Here is a 22,796-nt window from a genome sequence, read left to right as displayed (position 1 = left end):
TTGATGAATTTATATATGATTTTTAAATGACTATTCTAAATTTTTAAATGACTAATATTCTAAATATTTTCACGAAATAAATAATGTGTATTATTATATGTAAAAGTTGGAAATTTATTAGCGTTGATTAACTTAACTTCAAATTAATTGAATTGAATCCAATCTACTAGATGTTTATATGTGAATTTATTAATTTTTGAATTGATTTATTATAAAATTGAACGGTCCTATTTATAACGTTTAACTATTTTTTTTGTAATTTTAATTAGTTTATGCAAAATTTAACATTTAATCAAGATCTAACAATTCATATTATATGTGACTCACATGATCTCGTGATGTGTCGTAATCAGACTAGTTCGTATGTCTTTTCAAATTTCCAAATAACAGTCACATCATACAATGGTCGCAATATGAGACACGTAACTGAGGCATATATTATAACAAAACCGCACCGTGCCGTGATATAATTGGAGGTACTGATGATTTTATATATGATTATTAAATGACTATTCTAAATTTTTTCACGATTTAAATAATGTATATTATTATATGTAAAGTAGTAAATTTAGTAGCGTTGCAAATCGGAATAACAGTCACATCATTTAAATAGTCACAACACGAGACATGTAACTGATGTATATACTATAACAACCCGTACTGTGCGGTGACACATGTGATCTTTTTAAAACACATTATCCTAATATTTTGTAAAATGATCATCTATAAAACGTTCTGACACATTAAAAGAGCCCAATCAGCTTTGTATTTCAAATAAGTACATTTTTTACTTGTTAACAAAATAGAAAGAAAAAAAATATAAATCAGTCCATAATTAATGGTCATGATAAACAAATAATTTTTTTTTATAATTTAAAAAATATAATTGATATTATAAACCATACAGAATTTTGAAATTTTGATGGATGTATGTGATATTCTGCCGAATTCTGCATTTGAAAAGGAGATTCCAGTTGTTTTTCAAACTACAGAGCTTGGACTCGGAATGGAAAGGATTTTAACAGAGTAGAATTAGCTTCGTGCAGCGCACGAACCAAATGCGGTCCTGTTTTGATTCATAGTCTGTGCGCTGCATGAAGTAAATACTACACTGTTAAAATATTTACTCCTCCGAACCAGTCCCCTCCATTTCCCCGACTTTCGAACGAGAATCATCATTTCCCCTTTAGACGCTACCGAGTCCATATTCTCTGTAGTAACATAATATCTAAGGTTAGATCAGGACCGTCCAAACAGAATCCGGACCGATCCAGCTATCTTTAATATTCGTGGAAAGAAGATCGAACGATCCATATATAAACGAAAAGTTTCTGTTACCTCCTCAGGTGAAATGAATTCATAGGGTACATTGCCTTTCCTCTTTCTCCAACCTCCACCTCCAATGGCGTAAACCTTAAACCCTCTCCAAATTCAAAACCCTAACACTAACATTACTCCTCTCTCCATGGCTCGTACGAAGAACAAAGAAGTGCGTTTCATCTCTTCTTCCATCAAAGTCCCTTCGCTCGCTCCGTCTCCAGTGCCTCCTATCCTATCCGCTCTCCCATTCGCACGCCTCCGCCTGGATTGCTTCGTGGACTCGGTCCAGTCTGCCCTTGCATGCTATGTGAGGACCCTAAACCAAAAGCTTCGACCTAAGCTCGCGTTAGCGATATCCGATCAGAACCAGGACCCCAAAAGTATGACACTTAAAGAAGAGAGAATTCTGATTAGCGAGGTTTTGGTACGAACTAAGGTGAGCTCTTATGATTTAAACTTTTGTTTCAGTACATCTACAAGTTAGAATTTCAAAATTTATGCCTATATAATGATTTACCAGAATTCGGGTAAAAATTAGAAATTGGAGCAGAATTGCTTGCTGCGAGCTATATGCTGGGTAATTAGCCTAATTACTAGTAACAGGGTAAATTTTTTGACAGATCAGTTTTTAATTCATGCAACACATGGACAATAGAGTCAAAGCAGCTCTGCATATGACTCATGTGCTGCATGAATCAAAAACTGCTATATCAAAATGTTTACCCCTAGTAACACCACTTACTGGCTTGAAAATAGCCCAATGCTGGTTATATGCAAAACAGTTACTTAGGAGTTCCAAAGAAAATTTGGGGAATTATTTATGCCTATATACTTTATTAGGATTCTGGTAAAAGTTAAAAATTTGAAACAGAATTGCTTGCTTGGAGCTATATGCTGGGTAGTTGGCCTTATTACCAGTAACACCTTCTACTGGCTAGAAAATAGAAAGTTTGTAATGCCTGGTTGAAAATTGTTTGACAGGACGGGGAGCCATTGGAGAGGAGTGACCTGGAAGAGGAGGCAAAGAAGGCATTGAGAGCATCCCGAGCGAACACAGCGCTGACATCACGTGATGTAGATGAGGATGTGACCCGCATTGTAGAGACCGGACTCTTCCGCTCCTGTGTACCCGTTGCCTTTGACACCCGTGATGGCATCCGTCTCGTCTTTCAGGTACATCTTTTTTTTTTAATCAAAAGTTTATTTTTAGGAATTGGATGCAATCGGTGTATGATAGATTTTGATGCCTGATCTGGAGATCGGACTTCTGTTGCCGAGCTCAAGGTTCAGCTGAGAAACTTGCTTTATTTTGTAAAAATGGTTAGAATTATTCATTTCCATCTATGAGGGTGGCGGAAATAAAATATTTTTATTTTTGGTTTGACCTAGAAATAGAAGGGAATCAAAATGTCGATTAAACTAATGTTCATATGATATAGCCTTCTATTAAGAAATAAAAAGAATTCAGTTTCATCTGGATACTTGCTCTCATATAAATTCAGAAGGTCCTGTAATTTCTATTTCAATTTATTAACTTTGTAATATTAAATTTAACAGTACTGGCATATCTCAACTGCATCAATTCCCTGTTTAGTCAATTAGTATTTTCTGATGAATTTACTAAATTTTGCTGGGGTCACTACTTTATATGGCATGCTCTAGAATATAAAGGTCAAATGGGACATCTCATTCTAATATACAGTTATTATTATTACTGGCCATAATCTGCATGCATCAGATTCCTTGTTTCTTAACACACTAGTTTTGGTAGTGAATTGACTTTGCTTTTTGTTATTGTTTTATTGTAGACTTGATTGAGTTGATTGAAAATATTTAATTGCTTTTACAGGTAGAGCCAAACCAGGAATTTAGAGGGTTGATCTGTGAAGGTGCAAATCATCTTCCAACCAAGTTCTTACAAGATGCTTTCCATGACCAATATGGTAAATTTGTGTTAAATTAGTTACAAAAAACCTCTGAATATCTGAAATGGGGCTCCTTATTTAAAAGTTTCTTGTGTCAAGTCATGCAGGGAAGATAGTAAACATAAGGCATCTTGAACGAGTCATAAAATCCATCAATGATTGGTATTATGATCGTGGTCTACTTGGTGCTGTAAGTGCCCAGTTTCAATTTTCATAAATTTTATGTGTTTTGCTATACTGGAATTAATTCACCTTCAATTTTTATTATTTTTAGTTCACAGGTATTGAAATTCTGTCAGGGGGCATGCTTAGGATGCAAGTATCCGAGTGTGAGGTTAACAATATTATTCTTCGTTTTCTTGATAGAAAAACGTAAGTTTTTATTTTTATTTTTTATATCCCACATATATATTTTATAGAAGGTTATACTTTCTGTATTATTTTGCACTTGACATTATTATGTTCTTTTCAGGGGTGAACCTACTGTTGGTAAGACAAAACCAGAGACCATACTCCAACAATTAACTACAAAGAAAGGCCAGGTTTGTACTAAATGGTATCCTCTCTTTATTTTATTTTTTGTTTTTCATATACAAAATATTGGTTTATCTAAACTGAAACTAGCTTATTTTCTTATCTGTGTTAAATTAATAGGTGTTTAACCGGGAACAAGTTCAGAGAGACGCTGAGACAATACTGACAATGGGAATTATGGAAGATGCCTCCATAATTCCCCAACAAAGTGGAGGTCAGAAAGACTTTCATTATTTTTCTGTAAATGAGGCTACGGTACTATGAATAGCGCATATTGGTCCGTACTATGGATCAATATTTCCATTTTCAAAGACTAAACAATTGATCATAACCGTTCAACATGATCTCCATATGAAAATGTACTTGTAGATCAAATTTTACATTTTTTTGGATAGGTGGAGTATTACTTGATCTAAAGATTCTAGACCATTCAAAAGGAGTGATTTTCTACCTACCTAGAAAAATAGTAAAAAAATTCTAAAAAATATAAAATTTAGTTTGCAAGTACATTTACATATGGAAATCATGTTGAACGGTTCAAATTGACTACTTGGACTTTGAAAACAAAAATATTAACCGTAGTACGGATTAATCCACACTATTTATAGTACCGTAGCCTTACTCTTTTTCTTTTTATATATATGATTTTCTAATTCCTGTGGTGAAAACTTTTGTTTCTTTATGTACGGATGCTCTAAAAACTTACGCATGTTTTATTGTTTAGATTCTAGCAAAGTAGATCTTGTAATGAACCTTGTAGAAAGGCCTGCAGGTGGTTTCTCAGCTGGTGGTGGCATCTCTAGTGGGTACGTCAGACGTGCCAATGCACTCTTGTTATCATCTATTTATTCTAAACCATGCAAATCATAATATATACCTCAGATACACTATGCAAATTGTAACATTTTTCCAAAAATGTTTTCGCTGTTCTCTGTTGAACAAGTGGAATAGAAAAATGGTTTAAACAAGGATATTATCATATTTTGTAGGTGTAATGGGATACTTTATTCCCTGGCTCTATTCTATATTTGTAGGATTGGTAAAAATTCTTATCATTGTAACTTTTGGGTTGTTACTGTGTAATTTACCCAATTGGGAACTTAAAACCCGCTCCTCTATTATATTATTATATTCCAGTAAAATTGTCATTTTTATAAGCTCCAGTTGCATACTATTTGTTATGCAGGATTACAAATGGGCCACTTTCAGGACTCATTGGCAGGTAATTTGCATTTCCCTTTTTGCCCCTAAAAGTGTTTATTTCATTCGGCCAAATTTATAAACTCGTAGTCTTGATCCGCTTATTTGACTTAAATGCAGCTTTGCATATTCACATCGAAATGTGTTTGGGAGGAACAAGAAGTTAAATCTCTCTCTAGAAAGAGGCCAGATAGACTCCATTTTTCGCATTAATTACACCGACCCTTGGATTGATGGTGACAACAAAAGAACCTCTCGAACTATGATGGTTCAGGTTAGCAAATTACTTCTACCTTTGTAGTTTCTATTTTAAGGTATATTGCAGTGTTTTTTTTTTCTTGGTACCATCTGTTCTGATTTGAGACAGTAAATTTTGTGGAAGTGGGGGGGACGCAACTTAAATTTATGTGAATGTAGGCACTAGACTTTTGAATTTTATCCATATTAGAGGACCCTTTTCTGGATGATCTCACATTTTCCTTACTGTTATACAGTATTGATTATGAAATGTTTTTAAAATGAACCATCAAATCACACAAAACAGATTTTCTTAAAAAATGTCACTCCCAAAAGATTAGCAAATTCTTGTTAAATTGTGTTTATTTTTTATGCTGTTGGTTCCAGAATTCAAAGACACCAGATACACTGGTACATGGGACTGAACAAACAAATCCTTCTCACATTTTCCTTACTATTATGTAGTGTTGATTATGAAATATTTTTAAAATAAACCCATCAAATCACACAAAACAGATTTTCTTAAAAATTGTCCCTACGAAATGATTAGCAAATTGTTCCCATATTGTGTTTAATTTATATGTTGTTGGTACAAAAATTCAAAGACACCAGATACACTGGTACATGGGACTGAACAAACAAATCCTTCTCACATGTTCCTTACTATTATGTAGTATTGATTAAGAAATATTTTTAAAATAAATCCATCAAATCACACAAGACATATTTTATTAAAAATTGTCACTACCAAATGATTAGCAAATTGTTCTCATATTGTGTTTATTTATTTTTTTATGTTGTTGGTATCAGAATTCAAGAACTCCAGGTACACTGGTACATGGAAGTGATCGAACAGATCATCTAGGCCTGACAATTGGTAGAGTCACTGCTGGGATAGAATATAGCCGACCTTTCAGGCCTAAGTGGAGTGGCACCGTTGGTTTAATATTCCAGGTACTTACAAGATACCTTAAAAATGTTTGTGCAATGAGTGAGGTTATGGTACTATGCATAGCACTCCGTACTACGGATCAATTTATCTGTTTTCAAAGTCCAAACAGTTGATCTGAACCGTTCAACATGATCTCCTTATGAAAATGTATTTGCAGACTAAATTTTTCATTTTTTAGAATTATTTTACTATTTTTTAGATAGGTCGAAAATCACCACTTTTGAATGGTCTAGAATTTTTAGATCAAGTGATTTTCTACCTATCTAAAAAGTAGTAAAAAAATTATACAAAATGTAAATTTGATCAACAAGTACATTTTCATATGAAGATCATGTTTAACAGTTGAGATCAACTTGTTGGACTTTGAAAACAAAGATATTGATCCGTAGTACGGACCATTCCGCGCTATGCATAGTACCATAGCCTCACTCTTGCACAATAGGCTTGTATGAGCCATTTCTATTACTAGGTAAAAGTGAGGAGCTTAATAGTATTTGAAAGTGAAATGAATAGAAATTGTGCAAGGGCTTTTGAACTTTTGCTATTTGTTTGAGTATTGAACTGACACATGTCATGATATATTTTGTTGTATTCCATAAGCACACGGGTGCTCGTGATGACAAGGGTGAGCCAATCATAAGAGATTTCTACAACTGCCAGCTTACAGCCAGGTGGGCCCCCCTCCCTCTATTCTTTATTACTACTGCATAAGCAGCTTATTAATTGTGTATCTACTCCAGTGGAAATCCGTATGATGACACACTCCTCGCAAAATTTGAAAGCATCTATACTGATTCTGGCGATTATAGTTCCACTATGGTTAGTATGTTTAAATACCCCTGCCATCATATTTTCTTTAATTGTGATTCAGCCCCTGTCTGTCTATGCATGTATGTCTAAGATTTTTTTCTGTTGCAGTTAGTGTTGAATGTAGAGCAAGGGCTACCAGTTTTACCTGAGTGGTTATGCTTCAACCGAGTAACTGCCCGTATTCGCCAAGGTTTTGATGTCGGCCCAGCCCGCTTCCTTTTTAGGTACTCTTTTTTATTTTATTATATTTTATTTTGTGTTCTTCCATGTATTACTTTTTTTTTCTAATAAGAGTTTTTTATGGTGACTAAATTTTCTTAAGTTCTTCCTTTCCTAGATCAAATCACTTTGACCCTTGAACTTATTTTGTTGCATAAACTAAAAATGGAAAGGACTACTCTTAGTTGGTGTGCTTCAATATTTGAAGAAGTTTGTTATAAACCTGAATTAAGATCTCTTAATTTTTATCTTGGTGTTTTCTGCAGTGGATCCGGTGGCCACGTGGAGGGGAATTTTTCACCTCATGAAGCATTTGCAATTGGTGGCACCAACAGCGTACGTGGATATGAGGAAGGAGCTGTGGGGTCCGGTCGGTCATATGCTGTAGGCAGTGGTGAAGTATCTTTCCGTATGGTAAGGCATGATGCTCCTTTACAGTAAAGGGGTGTTCACTGGGTCGATTCGGTTAAAACCGAATTATACTTGTCAACCGAACCAAAATAACCAAAGTAAATTTCGGTTGTTTGGTTGAGCTGAAATAAGAGATATTAAATTTTAAAAGGTCAAAACTCAATACATACACAAATACATTTAATAATCATAAAAATAATTATGAATTATATATACAAGTTGTTGACATTACATACATTGCTCAATTCCATACAAAATATGTAGATGTTCTAAAATATCCAAACCAAAATATAAGTTGTTGATTTTACATACATTATATAACTATATATAAAGCATGGATTTGAACCATATAGAGTTCGGTCAGATCGGTCTTTTCAGTTTTGAAAAATCTAAACCAAACCAAATATAAAAAACCTAAGTAATACAAAATTTAACCAAACCGATCCATTTAAACCAAAAAACTGAACCATTTAATCGAAACTTTTTTGGTTCGGTTGAAAACCAAAAAAACTGGACCCAATGAGCACCCCTATTTACAGTTCTTTTTGCACTGTGATAGACTGATAATCAACCCCAAAACTTTTCATGCTGAGGCCCTTGTGAAAAACTCTCTCATTGAATTTTTGGATTCTGATTCGGTACTGCTTGGTTCGGTACTATCTAACAAGTATTGTATCAGTCTGCAACATACCAGGTTATCTTATGATTTGATTTGAAATGGATTTTAGAGATGTGACATTATTAATGAGTTTCAAGTTGAAATATAATCCTTATTTATAATTTGTAGTACGGGCCACTAGAAGGAGTGGTTTTTGGTGACTACGGAAGTGATCTTGGATCTGGTCATAAAGTGCCTGGTAAGCTTCTCTCATAAACAAGTCAAAAAGGGAATGGATACATACCAAGTATAACTCATAACTGTGTATTAGGTTGATACATGTATATACTATTTAGAGTGAGGCTATGATACTATGCATAGCACAGATTGGTCTGTACTATGGATCAATATTTTTGTTCTCAGTCGATCTGAACCATTCAACATAATTTTCATATAAAAATTTTCAGACTAAATTTTTCATTTTCTAAGAAAAATTTTTACCCATTTTTTTAGATAGGTAGAAAATCACTACCTTTGAATGTTCTAGAATCTTTATACAAGTACATGTTACCTATCTAAAAAAATACTAAAAAAATGTAAAATTTGATCTACAAGTACATTTTCATATGGACATCTTGTTGAATGGTTTAGATCAATTATTTAGATTTTGAAAACAAAAATATTGATCCATAGTATGGACCAATCTGCGCTATGGATAGTATCATAGCCTCACACTACTAATTATAGAAAGATAGACCAGAACAATGGTATACTAAATCTAAAAAGTTAGTATTGTGTAATATTTTTGTTGTTTTTGTGGGGTCCGTGTTTGACAGGTGACCCAGCAGGAGCAAGGGGAAAACCGGGCAGTGGTTACGGGTATGGGGTTGGCATTCGGGTAGACTCACCTCTGGGCCCATTGAGGCTGGAGTATGCATTTAATGATAGACAAGCTAGAAGGTTCCACTTTGGTGTTGGTTACCGGAATTAACACTTTTTGTATCGGGATATAGGAATAGGCAAGCTAGAAGGGATTTTGCTTAAGGTTCCATTTTGCCCTTGCACTTGATTCATTCATTATTGGTGCTTTTTTTTTTTTTTTTTTTAAGTCTTAGATGTGATCTAAAAAATAAAAGTTGCTGTGGTTATAAAAGCTGAAGTTGAAGCTTCCTTTTGATGTAATACATAACTATCATGCTGGTACAGTTAATTTTTTTATATCACATTTATCTCTGTACCTGCTATTATTTGTTGTAACAATTTTAAAAAATACCCTCGAAAACATCAAACAAAATTGATTTTTTAAGTTATCTGCTTTATTTTGCTTTTGGCCAATGCGGGTAAGTTTACTTCATTACTGTACTTTTTTTTTCTCTAAATCATTTTAAAATTTACAGTACGAGGGTTCCATGTAATTATGTCAAGTTGCAAATTCTTAAATCATGTGCCATGCCAGATAACTTGTTCTTTATAATTTAAAAAGATTATTTATCTGATTTGGTATTATTTTAAAACTGATTCGTCATGCGCCATTACAACAAATATTCTCATAAATATAAGTTGGATTTTATGAATTTTTTTTTTTGTTTATTTTGACTAGAACATATAGTATGGGATCTAAATAATAAAGGATAAGTGATGAACTCTTTATTAGTAAAGTGATCCTCTGATCATTTCATTAACAAATGAAAAAGCACAATAATTAAATAACAAACATTTTATTAATAAACTAACAAGTAAATATTAATAAACACTTACAAGGATGAGATTATTCAATATTCGAGAAAGAGCTATATGATCCACATACATCACACCCCATTTCATAAATTTTCTTTTCTCAACATTTTTCTTAACTAATCCATAAATTAGAAAGAACTTAGTTCAAGTAATATGCGGTGAAAAAGAGGATGGAGGCACCGATAAGGGTCCCGACAGTCGGTGCAGAGACTGAGAAGGCCCCACTGATAGGTGCAGGAGCGGGTGCGTCAGATACCATTTCAGCAGTGGCGGATGCAGCAATGAAAAGGAAAGCACATGCAACCTTCTTCATCTCCATTATTGAAACGATCGAGTTCTTTTGTCGAAATCTGCCTTGTATTGTAAATTTGGAGGTGGAAGAAAAATGTGCTATTTTTCTCTTGTGCTTCAAAGCATCTATACTGTTTGTAAATACTTTTCTTATTAATACATATGTTGGATGGCTGTTAGACACTAACCTTCAAAAACAAAAACAAAAGCATCTATACTGATTCAGGCGACTAAAGTTCCACTATGGTTAGTATATATTTAATACCTGCCAATCATATTTTTTTGATATGTGATTAAGCCCCTATATATCTTCCTATATGTGTATATATGTCTAAGGTTTTCATCTGTTGTAGTTAGTGTTGAATGTAGAGTAAGGGCTGCCAGTTTTACCTGTGTGGTTATGTCTAAGGGTACTCTTTTAATTTTATTTTATTTCAAGATAAAAAAATGAATTTAATTTAATTTTTGTGTTCTTTCTAGGGGGTGTCAATGACACCCTTTTATCCGTTTATCTGACCCGTATCGCATCTGAAAAGACTTAATTAGTCATTAATTGTCTTAATTAATTATACACAGACAGGAACAGCAGTCATGGATCCAACTAAAAGCCCTACAAAAAAGAGAAGAAAGATTGCAGTTGCCGATGTTAATGTTGATATGTTAAGTGAGTTGGGAGATGATTTGCTGATACTCATTTTGTCTTTGCTGAGCACAAAGGAGGCTGTTCAGACATCCTTGCTATCCAAAAGATTCCTCAATCTCTGGCGATCTATACCTGTTCTCGATTTTGATTTTCATGAATTCCGCCTAGAAGATCAAGATGAAGACGATATTTCTGAAATTCAACAAAAATTCACAAATTTTATTAATGGCGTTTTTCAACACCGTGCTCCAATAATAAATTTGGATTCTTTTAAACTCAAATGGGATGAGGAAGGAAGCAACCCCGAACCTGCCACTACATGGCTTGATAAGGCAGCAAAGTTCAAACTCAAGTTTCTATCTGTCCATATTTTCACAGAGAATTATTCTTTTCAAGTTCCCGATTCTGTCTTCTCCTGTGAGTCGTTGCAGGAGATGGAAATACACTTGGAAGGTGAAGCTATAAGGCCGACGTCTTTAAACCTTCCCTGCCTCAAGAAATTATCCCTTGATTCAATAAGGATTATAGATGAGGTAATGCAAAAGCTGTTAGGGTTGCCTTCTTTAGAAACCTCGAGATGTGCCATTCAGTTTGACGAAAGAATTAAATACAAATGAGCAGTTGGCAGTGCGCTATGAAATCTAAACTAGACTATATTAAACACAATAGAATGAATTATTGGTTTGTTTCACAAAAACAGAGTTCTCTGTTCTCATAATATCATATGGATGAATAGACTTTCAAGAGATATTTTTCTGAATATATAGACTCTTAATTTATGTCGATCAATCAAACAATATTCAAACTTTATAAGTAGGAACTAATTTTTTTATTATTTTTTCTTTAATATTATCTATTATATCACATAATATTACATCTGTTTTCTAGCCTTAAAACATCATATAAAAACTCTAAAAACTCATAAATTAAGGGAAAAACATAAAAATATAAATGCATTAACTGTGCATACTTGAACATCCATAACTTTCTGTAGAGAATTCTTAAAATAGACTAGAAGAACAGTGATACATACCAGTTATTCAGTTATCATCTTCTATTTTTCTTGAACCAAACACGCTACAGAAGAATTGTGATAAAGAGTTGTTTTATTCTGTTCAATTGATTTGATTTGTGTCTATTGGGCTGAGAACAAGCCCATAATACAACTGGGTTAACCCTTGGAAGCTTTCTAATATATCTTCACGGATTTTTTATTTTTAGAAATTATTTAAAATAATATAGAATATTGGATAAATTGAAACAATATTTTAATTCCATAGAAATGATGATTTATATATAGAAGATTAAATTGTCTCCCGTGATGTATTATCTCATGTCTCGACCGCTGAGTGCTCTCGCTGCAGCATTTGCCCATGTAAGATAATTTATGCCATTGAGCAACGTATTTATAAGTTTGGAGGTATTGTTAGTAGCCTCGTGTTGCCCCTCTTGAGCCATTTGCTCTTTGCTGATTTAACTATTTTATGGATTTCTTTTGTTTATGTTGTGAATACCAGTGAACTGATACGGAATGAATTTTGTGGTTACAGAACTTAGAACTTAGTGCTCTGATACCATGTTAGTTTTTTTAGAGATGCAAAACTGAGGAGAAATATGAAAATTTATATTTAAAAAGTTGTATTTTTTTTCTGTTACACAATGGCTATATATATTACAAGGTCAATATGAATATATTATATATATTTTCAAAAAATAATACACAGGATTTGGGTTAATGTGCAAGTCATGGTCTTCTTTTTTGATCTATTGTCTTTACATTTTTCTTAAATGAAGAAAAAAATAACAAATTGATGTACAAAAGTAATCGGAGTGAAACCATATAAAATTTTCAGACCATAAACACTAATCTTTTGAAAAGAGCTTCTTCTATCCATATGTACACAATTAGGTTAAAGAACAATGACATGAAAGAAATTTCTAATTCTATTGGTCGGATTGCTCAAATTCTAGTTTGTTAATTTTTTTAGTAATATTAATTTTAAATTTTAAATGAAGAGATGAGAATATAAATAAAACAGTTGAGTTCTAATTGGAAAATAACTAAATTTTAAATTTCAATGGAAAATATCTGAAAAGAGAAGTTTTAATGGAGATATATACAAATTTCTCATTTTAAGTTTGTGTCTACTCACCTCTGTTAAGTGTTAAGCTTGTAACTAATGGTTTGACCCGTCAACATTCCTAACAACTAATCCTTTTATAATATTTGACTGGTCAACCTTTCTATTTCACTGATTAATCTATTTATTCAACTAATCCTTTTATAATAATTGACTGGTCAACCTTTCTATTCCATAACCAATCAAATATTACAATTAGTCTTACCTAATCATGATAGTTACCCGTCAATTTTTTTTATTTGACTGTGTGGAAAAATCTAAAAGACCATCATTTAATATAGTTTTAGCCAACCAAACAAGACTAGTCCCCCTCATTATATAATCTGTAGATATTAACACAACCAAAACCTCCCCTCCCAAAATCAAATGGCAGCAAGTGGAAATCAGGAAGTGACATTACTTGGGGTAAGGTTGAGTCCCTTTGTTATAAGGGTTGGAATTGCACTAAATATAAAAGAGGTGCAATATGAATTCCTCGAAGAGATATTAAGTGCAAAGAGCGAGTTGTTGCTCAAGTCGAATCCGGTTTATAAGAAAGTGCCGGTTTTGATTCATGACGGGAAACCCATATGCGAGTCCATGATTATTGTGCAGTACATCGACGATGTTTGGACTCGATCCGGAACCACTTTGATGCCAACCGATCCTTATCAGAAGGCAATGCATCGGTTTTGGACCGTCTATCTTGATGACAAGGTATTATATTTTGCAATATAAAAATACCATTTAAATTTGATTATCTATTATATATACTAACTTGTTATTCAACTTCTTGTAGTTTGAACCCTCTTTATATAACTTAACAATGTCTCAAACTGAGGCTGCTAAGGCCGAGGCCGAGGAGCAAACGATGGCAGTTCTACAACTCTTAGAGGAAGCTTTTGTCAAGATGAGCAATAAGGGAAAACCGTTCTTCGGTGGTGACACGATTGGATACCTCGACATAGCAATCGGTTCTTACTTAGGATGGATGAGAGCAACTGAAGAGATAATTGGCCTAAAGCTGTTAGACGATGCCCGGATACCGCTTCTTTGTGCATGGGCTGAAAACTTTTGCAACAATGAAGCGGTGCGAAATGTTTCTCCAGAGATCATGAAAATCGTGGAGTATGCCAAGTTTCTCCGGTCGAAGTATACACCTCCTCCGGCCAAGTGATGTTTCAATTTTGATAGTTTAATTCATCATCTGTCATGATAGATTATGAGGTGTAGGTTGTGACTAATAAAAAAGTCAGTTGTTACTGGCATTTGACAGGAATAATTTGTGTTTGTTGAGGTTTTTTTATATGATTCTTGTTGGTTTTTAAGATACCCGTTACCAACACCTTATAAATAAAAAAAGAGAAATTTAGTTATTCATACCCATCATAAAACCAGGGTTCAGAAATTTCCCCATCTAAATTTGAAAATGAGTTATTACTTATTGATCCATCTAAACTTAATTATTTTATTAATATATCTATTTCTCAAATCTATCACTTAAAAATATAATTTAATGAAAATAAAATCAAAATTGACCATTTTGCCCCTTATTCGAAATTCTGTATAATCCAAAACTTGTGTCTTCGCGCGACCTTCCTTCCTCTCCTTTCCTGTGACCTCCCCTTTCATTCTCATCTTGTACTGTATCGCTGAAAATTCTCCTTTCCGCTAGTTTTCCCTCTTCTCTTTATCTATTTTCTTTATCAGAAAAATTAAGTTTTCAAAACAGTGCCCCTATGAATTTATTATTGCAATTAAATCATTTGCAGGTCAACACCAAATACAGGTCTGTAGTCATTCTTGCTTTTAATATTAATCAAGTGTCAAAAAATCCGTTTACATGATTATCATATTTGTATCAGAAGGATAATTAATACAGATATTACTAGTACATAAAATACGACCATACACAGCATATCATTTACGGATGAGAAAAATTTGCACATTAACCTTGTGTAATGAGAGGAGGCGTTTTGCATGAAAACAAGCTCCAACATATTAACACGATCCATTAGTACCAAACTGTATGTGTGTTTGGAAATCACCAATATTGTACACGTTTTGTTAATACTGAACCGATCAAATCTGACGGCAGTATAGATATTAAGTCTAGCAAAAGTCTAAAAGACCATCATTTAATATAGTTTTAGCCAATCAAACAAGACTAGTCCCCCTCATTATATAATCTGTAGATGTTAACACAACCAAAAGCTCCCCTCCGAAATCAAATGGCAACAAGTGGAAATCAGGAAGTGAAATTACTTGGGGTAAAGGTGAGTCCCTTTGTCATAAGGGCTGGAATTGCACTGAATTTAAAAGAGGTGCAATATGAATTCCTGGAAGAGAAAAGAGGTGCAAAGAGCGAGCTGTTGCTCAAGTCGAATCCGGTTTATAAGAAGGTGCCGGTTTTGATTCATGACGGGAAACCCATATGCGAGTCCATGATTATTGTGCAGTATATTGACGATGTTTGGGCTCGATCCGGAACCACTTTGATGCCGACCGATGCGTATCAGAAGGCAATGCATCGGTTTTGGACCGTCTATTTTGATGAGAAGGTATTATATTTTGCAATATAAAAATACCATTTAAATTTGATTATCTGTTATATATACTAACTTGTTATTTAACTTCTTGCAGTTTCAACCCTCTTTATATAGCTTGTTAGTAATGTCTCAAACTGAGGAGGCTAAGGCCGAGGCCGAGGAGCAAACGATGGCAGTTCTACAACTCTTAGAGGAAGCTTTTGTCAAGATGAGCAATAAGGGAAAACCGTTCTTCGGTGGTGACACGATTGGATACCTCGACATAGCAATCGGTTCTTGGATAGGATGGATGAGAGCAACTGAAGAGATAATTGGCCTGAAGCTGTTAGACGATGCCCGGATACCGGTTCTTTGTGTATGGGCTGAAAACTTTTACATCAATGAAGCGGTGCAAAATGCTTCTCCAGAGATCATGAAAATCGTGGAGTATGCCAAGTTTCTCCGGTCGAAGTATACACCTCCTCCAGCCAAGTGATGCTTCAATTTTGATCGTTTAATTAATTCATCATCTGTCATGATAGACTATGAGGTGTAGGTTGCATGATCACTAATAAAAAAGTCAGTTGTTACTGGCATTTCACATGAATAATTTGTACCTGTTTGTGGAGTTTTTTTTATATGATTCTTGTTAGTTTTTAAGATACCACGTCACCAACACCTTATAAATAAAAAAAAGACATTTATACCCATCATAAAACCAGGATTCAGAAATTTCCCCATCTAAATTTGAAAATGAATTATTTATCCATCTAAACTTAATTATCTTATTAATATATCTATTTCTCAATTTTATCAATTAAAAATATAATTTAATGAAAATAAAATCAAAATTGACCATTTTGCTCCTTATTCCAAATTCTGTATAATCCAAAACTTGTGCCTTCGCGCGACCTTCCTTCCTCTCCTTTCCTGTGACCTCCCCTTTCATTCTCATCTTGTACTGTATCGCTGAAGTTTCTCTCTTCCACTAGTTTTTCCTCTTCTCTTTATCTATTTTCTTTATCTATGAATTTATTATTGCAAATCATCTGTAGGTCAACACTAAATACAGGTCTGTAGTCATTCTTGCTTTTAATATTAATCAAGTGTCAATAAAATCCATTTACATGATTATCATATTTGTATTAGATGGATAAAACGGATATTACTAGTACAGAAAATGCGACCATACACAACATATCATACATGGATGAGAAAATTTTGCACATTAACAGTGTGTAATGGAGGAGGCGCTTGCATGGAAAAAAGCTCCAACATATTAACATGATCAATTAGTACCGAACTGTGTGTTTGGAAATCACCAATATTTGTACACGGTTTGTTAATACTAAACCGTGCATGATAATATATATATATATATATATATTCATACACAATTAGTTAGTGAAAGGTCCTGTATGGTTATCGCCAATCTCCAAACGCGAATTTATAGAATTTATACTTTTAAATCGTGTAGTCATTATTCTCGCTTTCAGAGCCAATCCTGCTCAAAATTATTATTTTTGTACCAATTGCCTTCTCACTAGACGCGCCTTTTCACCTTCTGCCCCTTCAATCCAATTTAAGTCCTGCCCTCTCTCCATTGTCTCTTCATTTTCTCTCTTAGAATCTTATCCGCCATCTTCATTTTTCTCTCTTATCTCACGGTGTGGATGTTTAGTTTATCAATTTTGTCAAGGTTTAATACGATGGCACTTGGAGAAAATCAATATTCAATAATTACCAATTTTGTTTTCAACCATCAGATTATGGAGATTTAATTACAAAAGTTGTGAATAACCTTGAAAATATGTATGTATGTATAAATTGTTTCAAATTTGTACAAGTTAGTTTCTTTTATGTTTCTTTAATGGTCAGAATTAAAACACATGGATGCTAGCAAGCACATTAAAAAAATAAAATTGGAACAAATGTACACAGTTTTTAAAATATAACCGTTTATAAATCTTGTTTAGGGTTTTTGGTTTTTCGCGCCTCTATTACTACCCCTAAACCCAGTCATTTATGCACGGTTTGTTTAGGAATTGTGTTTCACATTATACAAGGTCTTTTCTATATAACCGTGTTTGAAATGTAATATAAGAGTTTCTATAATTTGCGCCTCTTCCATCACTGCTTTGTCTTTTAATTCCCACCGCCTCTTCTAACTACTTTCTCTCCATTTGGTAGCCGTACATCAACAACTATCAACTATCAAGTATACTTTTTTAATAAAAAGGCGGAGACCGAGAGGGAGATTATTTGACCTAATAAATAATTAAATAAATAATGTGATATGAGGTGCAAAATGGTCTAGAGAAGATAGCACAAGTGCCCATCAATATATCAGCCCACCAAAAACGACTAGTCCGCCTCATTATTATATAACACAAACAAAAGCTCCGCTCCCAAATTATTGCATAGAAAAGAGCAACAAGTGCATATATATCAAATGGCAGCAAGTAGTGGAAATCCGGAAGTGAAATTACTTGGGGTAAGGTTGAGTCCCTTTGTCATAAGGGCTGGAATTGCACTGAATCTAAAAGAGGTGCAATATGAATTCCTTGAAGAGAAATTTGGTGCAAAGAGCGAGTTGTTGCTCAAGTCGAATCCGGTTTATAAGAAGATGCCCGTTTTGATTCATGACGGAAAATCAATATGCGAGTCCATGATTATTGTGCAGTATATTGATGATGTTTGGGCTGGATCCGGAACCACTTTGATGCCGACCGATCCGTATGACAAGGCAATGCATCGGTTTTGGACTGCCTATTTTGATGACAAGGTATGCACGTACTGATCAATTTTTAAGTCTAACTAGCTTAGTGTTTAGTTTTTTTTTTTTTTTTACTTTTTTGGAACCCGTGTTCTCTAGAGAGGGGTAGAAACCTCTTCATTAAAGAAAATGAATGGCATCGAAGAAGAAGAGGAGAGGAACACGGGCTGCCCATGCTATTCACCCGCTCTATTAGAACAAAATCGGAGAAGGAAAGGAGGGGAGGCACTACTGTAGTGAGGGTAACGCACTATACAAATTTGCCAAATTTGTTCCTCCCAAATTGGAGTGTAGGAATCACTGTACTGAGGGGAACCGCATGCTGTCTCCTTCCTTAATTTCTCTTCCTTCCCGTTCCTCTCCGCAAGGATTTTGTGGAGCACAGCCTTAGTGTTTAGTGTTAGCGGTTAAATTAAGACTTCCAAGAAAATATTCATGTCTTCTATGCATGTGAGAATTGCTCCTGTGAGAAAAATAAAAGTGCTTCATTTGAAAAAGAATCAAATTCCGAATATTACAAGGCCTAATTATTAATTTGGTAATACCCTACTTTCTAATTTGTTGCACAAAAACTCCATTTTGCAATATAAAAATGAGAAGAGTTCTAATGCCTAGTGTCTTTCATATCTGATCATACATCATATTTTATATCATCGTTTTTAAAGTCTAAATTGTCGATCCGAACCGTTCAACATGATATCTATACAAAAATATGATTGGGGATGAAATTTTTTATTTTTTGAAATTCTTTTACTATTTTTTAAAATGGGTAGAAAATCATTGTTTTTTGAACGGTCCAAAAACAGTGATTTTGTACCTATCTTAAGAAATAGTACAAAAAAATCAAAAATTATAAAGTTTCATCTCTAGACATATTTTAGTATAGATACCATATTGAGCGGTTCGGATCAACAGTTTGGACATTGTAAACGAATATATAAAATATGAGGTATATATAATGATTAATGAGATATGAAAAGTATGAGGTAATAAAATCTTCCTTTATAAAAATACAATTTAAATTTGATTATCTGTTATACTAACTTGTTATTTATTTAACTCTTGCAGTTTTTTAACTCTTTATTTAGCTTAATATATATAATGTCTCAAACTGAGGAGGCTAAGGCCGAGGCCAAGGAGCAAATGAGGGCAGTTTTACAACTTTTAGAGGAAGCTTTTGTCAAGATCAGCAAGGGAAAACCATTCTTCGGTGGTGACACGATTAAATACCTCGACATAGCACTTGGTTCTTTCTTAGGATGGATGAGAGCAACTGAAGAGATAATTGACTTGAAGCTGTTAGATGATGCCCGAATACCGCTTCTTTGTACATGGGCTGAAAACTTTTGCAACAATGAAGCAGTGCAAAATGCTTCTCCAGAGACAGATAAAATCGTGGAGTTCGTCAAGTTTCTCTGGTCGGAGTATATACCCGGACTTCCTCCGGCCAAGTGATGTTTCAATATAAAGTCAGTTGTTACTGAAATGAATGACTTGTATTTGTATAATATTTTAAATGAATTTTGTTGATTGAAAGGGCAATTTTCTGCTCATGAAAAATGGAAAATAAATCCAGTGATTGACCAATTTATCACATAACTCAGTTTCTGACCTTTGTTTTGTCATCTCTTTGTTGCTCCTCTTTGTTCTTTTTCTTTTTGTTATGTTTTAATTGCTCTTCTCTGTTTTCACTTTGGGTCTCAATAGATAATGGGATCAGTCACCACCACAGCTGCATTAAGATGTGTGCGCTTTGCTTTAAAATCCATATATGTCTGCTTCAATTTCCGTGCACATAGATCTTAATGCAGATCGGATAGTATTGGGGCTCATTGGACCCAGTAGTAGGTCTGATGTTCATCGGACCTACTCCGTTCTCATTTGATTACTGTAGCAGATGTGAATAAATTAGATGGAAATTTCTTGAAAAGAAGTGTATTAATGAAGGTAGGTAGCGATGTCATGTGTAGAAATGTTTTGAGAAGAAGAGAGTACAGGAGAAGAGTAGGGAAAGGTGAGGGTGGATGGTCTCAGTTTCAGAGAGCAGGGAAGAGATGGTTGGACATTTCAGCGAACATGTGGTGTGCATTCGATCAACATGGTGAGCCACGGCGCTGATAGTTTGGCTCACGCAGCTTAGCATATGTGATCCAAGTCCATCTAGATTCAATACCCAGATAAATTTGTTCTGAATCACTGACTAGTGGGTCCACCTTGTTTGGGGATATGTTTAGTGTCTCCAAGTCGTACCCAGAGGATATTTAGAGTAACATTTGCTAGGTGGTATTATGAAATTTCACCCGGAGTGTCATCCACACATAACATTAAAAAACCAATGCTCCATTGGAGCAGAATCACTGCTATTGTTATCTTACAATAATTCAAATTGTCTCATACTTTTTTTTATCTCTATATTTTTCCCTTGCCTTCCCAAAGGCCAAAATCACCTCCCATCACTACTGAAATTAAAATAGTAAAATAATGCGACAATAGAAGATATCCAGTGGATCAGAAAATAAGTATCTAACAACTAACAAGCAAAACCATTGTCAGCAAATTACTCCTTAATTTGGACTGCAAGAAATTAAGCAAAAATTCTACTCAAGCACCTACAATCATGTTTGTTTAGATTCACATTACGGATTTTAAAATAAATAGTCTGCACTGAATTTCAAAATCAAACAACTCAGACCTATAATTTGCTGTTGTAATTTGCAAAAGGACTTAGAACTTTTTTAGAGACATTTTTGTAGAAGTACATTTCTTGTAATATGACCATTTTACCCTTTTGCTTTTGTGACATGGTTGCAGAGTTTGGTTTTCATCCTCATTATTGTTTTGTATACTTCATCTTATGCACTTTCTAATTTCTGCTGTAGAATGCAAACAAGAAAGAAAAAGCGAAAGCAGAAGGAAACAACTATATGGGCTGGATTGGAATCAGGCCCAACAGGCTGGCTTCAAATATATTGGAACGCGTATCCTCTTAGATATCTCAACTTTTGAGTGGAGACATGTACGGGCCAGATTTAAACGTTGCCTATTTAGATGCATGGCTGCTTCAAGATTCGTGCTAAACAGTTCAGATTTTTACATGTATGAACTATGAACTCAAAAGTTGATATGCCTCGAGGGGGATACGGATTCCATATATTGTTGGTAGAAATACAGGAGAAAATTTTAGACTAGATGTAGATATAGATGTAGATAAATTGGAAGAGTTTGCGATATATTTCATTTTTATTGACATACATGACATGGTTGTTTCCGGAAATTTTTTATTTATAGAAATTATTAAATTGATACGTACGAAAACAGAATACATGATTTCCAACATATCTAGAAAGATCTGGATCAATAAGTCAAATCCAAATATATGAATCTGCCTCAATGGTCCAGATCTATAAATATATATATATATATATATATATATAGAGAGAGAGAGAGAGAGAGAGAGAGAGATGGGCTACGGTGAGTTGCGAAGTAAAATGTGTTTCTACTTCACGTCGTATTTTTATTTTGAAAGTCCAAACGACCGATCCGAATCGTTAGATGTTTAATCCATATTGAAATGTGCTTGGAGACCAAATTTTATATATTTTTTTAATTTTTTTACTATTTATTAAGCATTTTTGAAAATTACTGTTTTGCTGTAAACAGTAAAAACAGTAAAATTTTCTGGACCATCAGATCAGCGACATTCAAAATTTCTTAATAAATAGTAAAAAAATTTCAAAAAATGTAAAATTTGGTTTCCAAGCACATTTCAATATGGAGAAGAAGATGAAATGTTCGGATTGATGTTTTGAACTTTAAAATCGCAAAATATGAGCGTGAAGTAAAATAGTCGCTTTATATATATATATATATATATATATATATATATATATATATATAGGATTTGGCTAATATGCTATGGGTAGCTAAGAGGCCTCCCGTGCTACGGCTCAATATTCGACTTTTCAAAATCCTAATGGTCGATCCGAACCGTTCATCTTGTTCTCCATATTAATATGTATTTGGAGACCAAATTTTACATTTTTTGGAAATTTTTTACTATTTTTTTAGATTTATTGAATATCGCTGTTTTTTATGGTCCAGATTTGTCTGAAAAACAGCGATTTTCAATAAATCTAAAAAAATAGTAAAAAATTTCCAAAAAATGTAAAATTTGGTCTCCAAGCACATATTAATATGGAGAACAAGATGAACGGTTCGGATCGACAGTTAGGATTTTGAAAAGTCGAATATTGAGCCGTAGCACGAGAGGCCTCTTAGCTACCCATAGCACCGTAGCCAAGTCCTATATATATATATATATATATATATTAAACTGTGAAAATGAAGAAATTTGTATGCCACATTTAATCTAATACTAAGTTAGATCCAAATTTTTTTTTAACGTAGAGGCCAATCCTTCTATTTTATTTAAATTTTTTTTTAAAATTCGGTAGAGGTCATTTCTTATCTGATTTTCTATGGCTTCTACATTCCA

At 33.8% G+C, this 22,796-nt stretch overlaps 5 protein-coding genes and 1 pseudogene across 7 annotated transcripts in view; all 6 read left to right on the top strand.

The window, feature by feature from the left end:
• Positions 1–1,350: 1,350 nt before the first annotated feature.
• Positions 1,351–9,429, top strand: OEP80 (outer envelope protein of 80 kDa). The gene is made up of 17 exons (XM_078298174.1): positions 1,351–1,756; positions 2,302–2,493; positions 3,170–3,263; positions 3,353–3,435; positions 3,520–3,617; positions 3,718–3,787; positions 3,900–3,993; positions 4,504–4,585; positions 4,966–5,001; positions 5,100–5,253; positions 6,027–6,170; positions 6,769–6,839; positions 6,909–6,987; positions 7,087–7,202; positions 7,464–7,611; positions 8,396–8,465; positions 9,043–9,429. Exons 1-17 carry the CDS (start codon positions 1,466–1,468, stop codon positions 9,195–9,197), a joined length of 1,977 nt encoding a protein of 658 aa, XP_078154300.1. The 5' UTR covers positions 1,351–1,465; the 3' UTR covers positions 9,198–9,429.
• Positions 9,430–10,825: 1,396 nt separating this feature from the next.
• LOC144549332 (F-box/FBD/LRR-repeat protein At1g16930-like) lies at positions 10,826–11,494 on the top strand. Its single transcript, XM_078298044.1, has one exon. It carries the CDS (start codon positions 10,826–10,828, stop codon positions 11,492–11,494), a length of 669 nt encoding a protein of 222 aa, XP_078154170.1.
• A 1,827-nt stretch (positions 11,495–13,321) lies between these two features.
• LOC144549556 (glutathione S-transferase U17-like) lies at positions 13,322–16,121 on the top strand. Of its 2 annotated transcripts, XR_013509707.1 has the most exons (3): positions 13,322–13,714; positions 13,797–14,230; positions 16,082–16,121. XR_013509707.1 is itself a non-coding variant. In XM_078298330.1 (2 exons), exons 1-2 carry the CDS (start codon positions 13,385–13,387, stop codon positions 14,172–14,174), a joined length of 708 nt encoding a protein of 235 aa, XP_078154456.1. In that variant the 5' UTR covers positions 13,322–13,384; the 3' UTR covers positions 14,175–14,259. The 2 variants fall into 2 exon arrangements, 1 of the variants encoding a protein (XP_078154456.1); XM_078298330.1 differs by lacking the exon at positions 16,082–16,121 and having other exon boundaries at positions 13,797–14,259.
• Positions 15,135–16,121, top strand: LOC144549557 (glutathione S-transferase U17 pseudogene; annotated as a pseudogene). The gene is made up of 2 exons (XR_013509708.1): positions 15,135–15,558; positions 15,641–16,121. The product of XR_013509708.1 is annotated as a glutathione S-transferase U17 pseudogene (transcript).
• A 954-nt stretch (positions 16,122–17,075) lies between these two features.
• LOC144549554 (copper-transporting ATPase HMA4-like) overlaps positions 17,076–22,796 on the top strand; it is a 74,753-nt gene continuing 69,032 nt past the window's right edge. Inside the window, exon 1 of the mRNA XM_078298325.1 lies at positions 17,076–17,085. The gene's annotated coding sequence lies outside the window, so the exon portion shown is untranslated. The remainder of the gene's footprint in view (positions 17,086–22,796) is intronic.
• Positions 17,884–19,914, top strand: LOC144549555 (glutathione S-transferase U17-like). Its single transcript, XM_078298329.1, has 2 exons — positions 17,884–18,310; positions 19,370–19,914. The coding sequence occupies exons 1-2, from the start codon at positions 17,978–17,980 to the stop codon at positions 19,754–19,756; spliced, it is 720 nt and encodes a 239-aa protein (XP_078154455.1). The 5' UTR covers positions 17,884–17,977; the 3' UTR covers positions 19,757–19,914.

Source organism: Carex rostrata, chromosome 35 (genome assembly GCF_964058835.1).
Source record: "Carex rostrata chromosome 35, lpCarRost1.2, whole genome shotgun sequence".
NCBI classification, from domain to species: Eukaryota; Viridiplantae; Streptophyta; class Magnoliopsida; order Poales; family Cyperaceae; genus Carex; species Carex rostrata.
The sequence above is the reverse complement of the archived record's forward strand: the minus strand, read 5'-3'. Positions and strand labels throughout refer to the sequence as shown.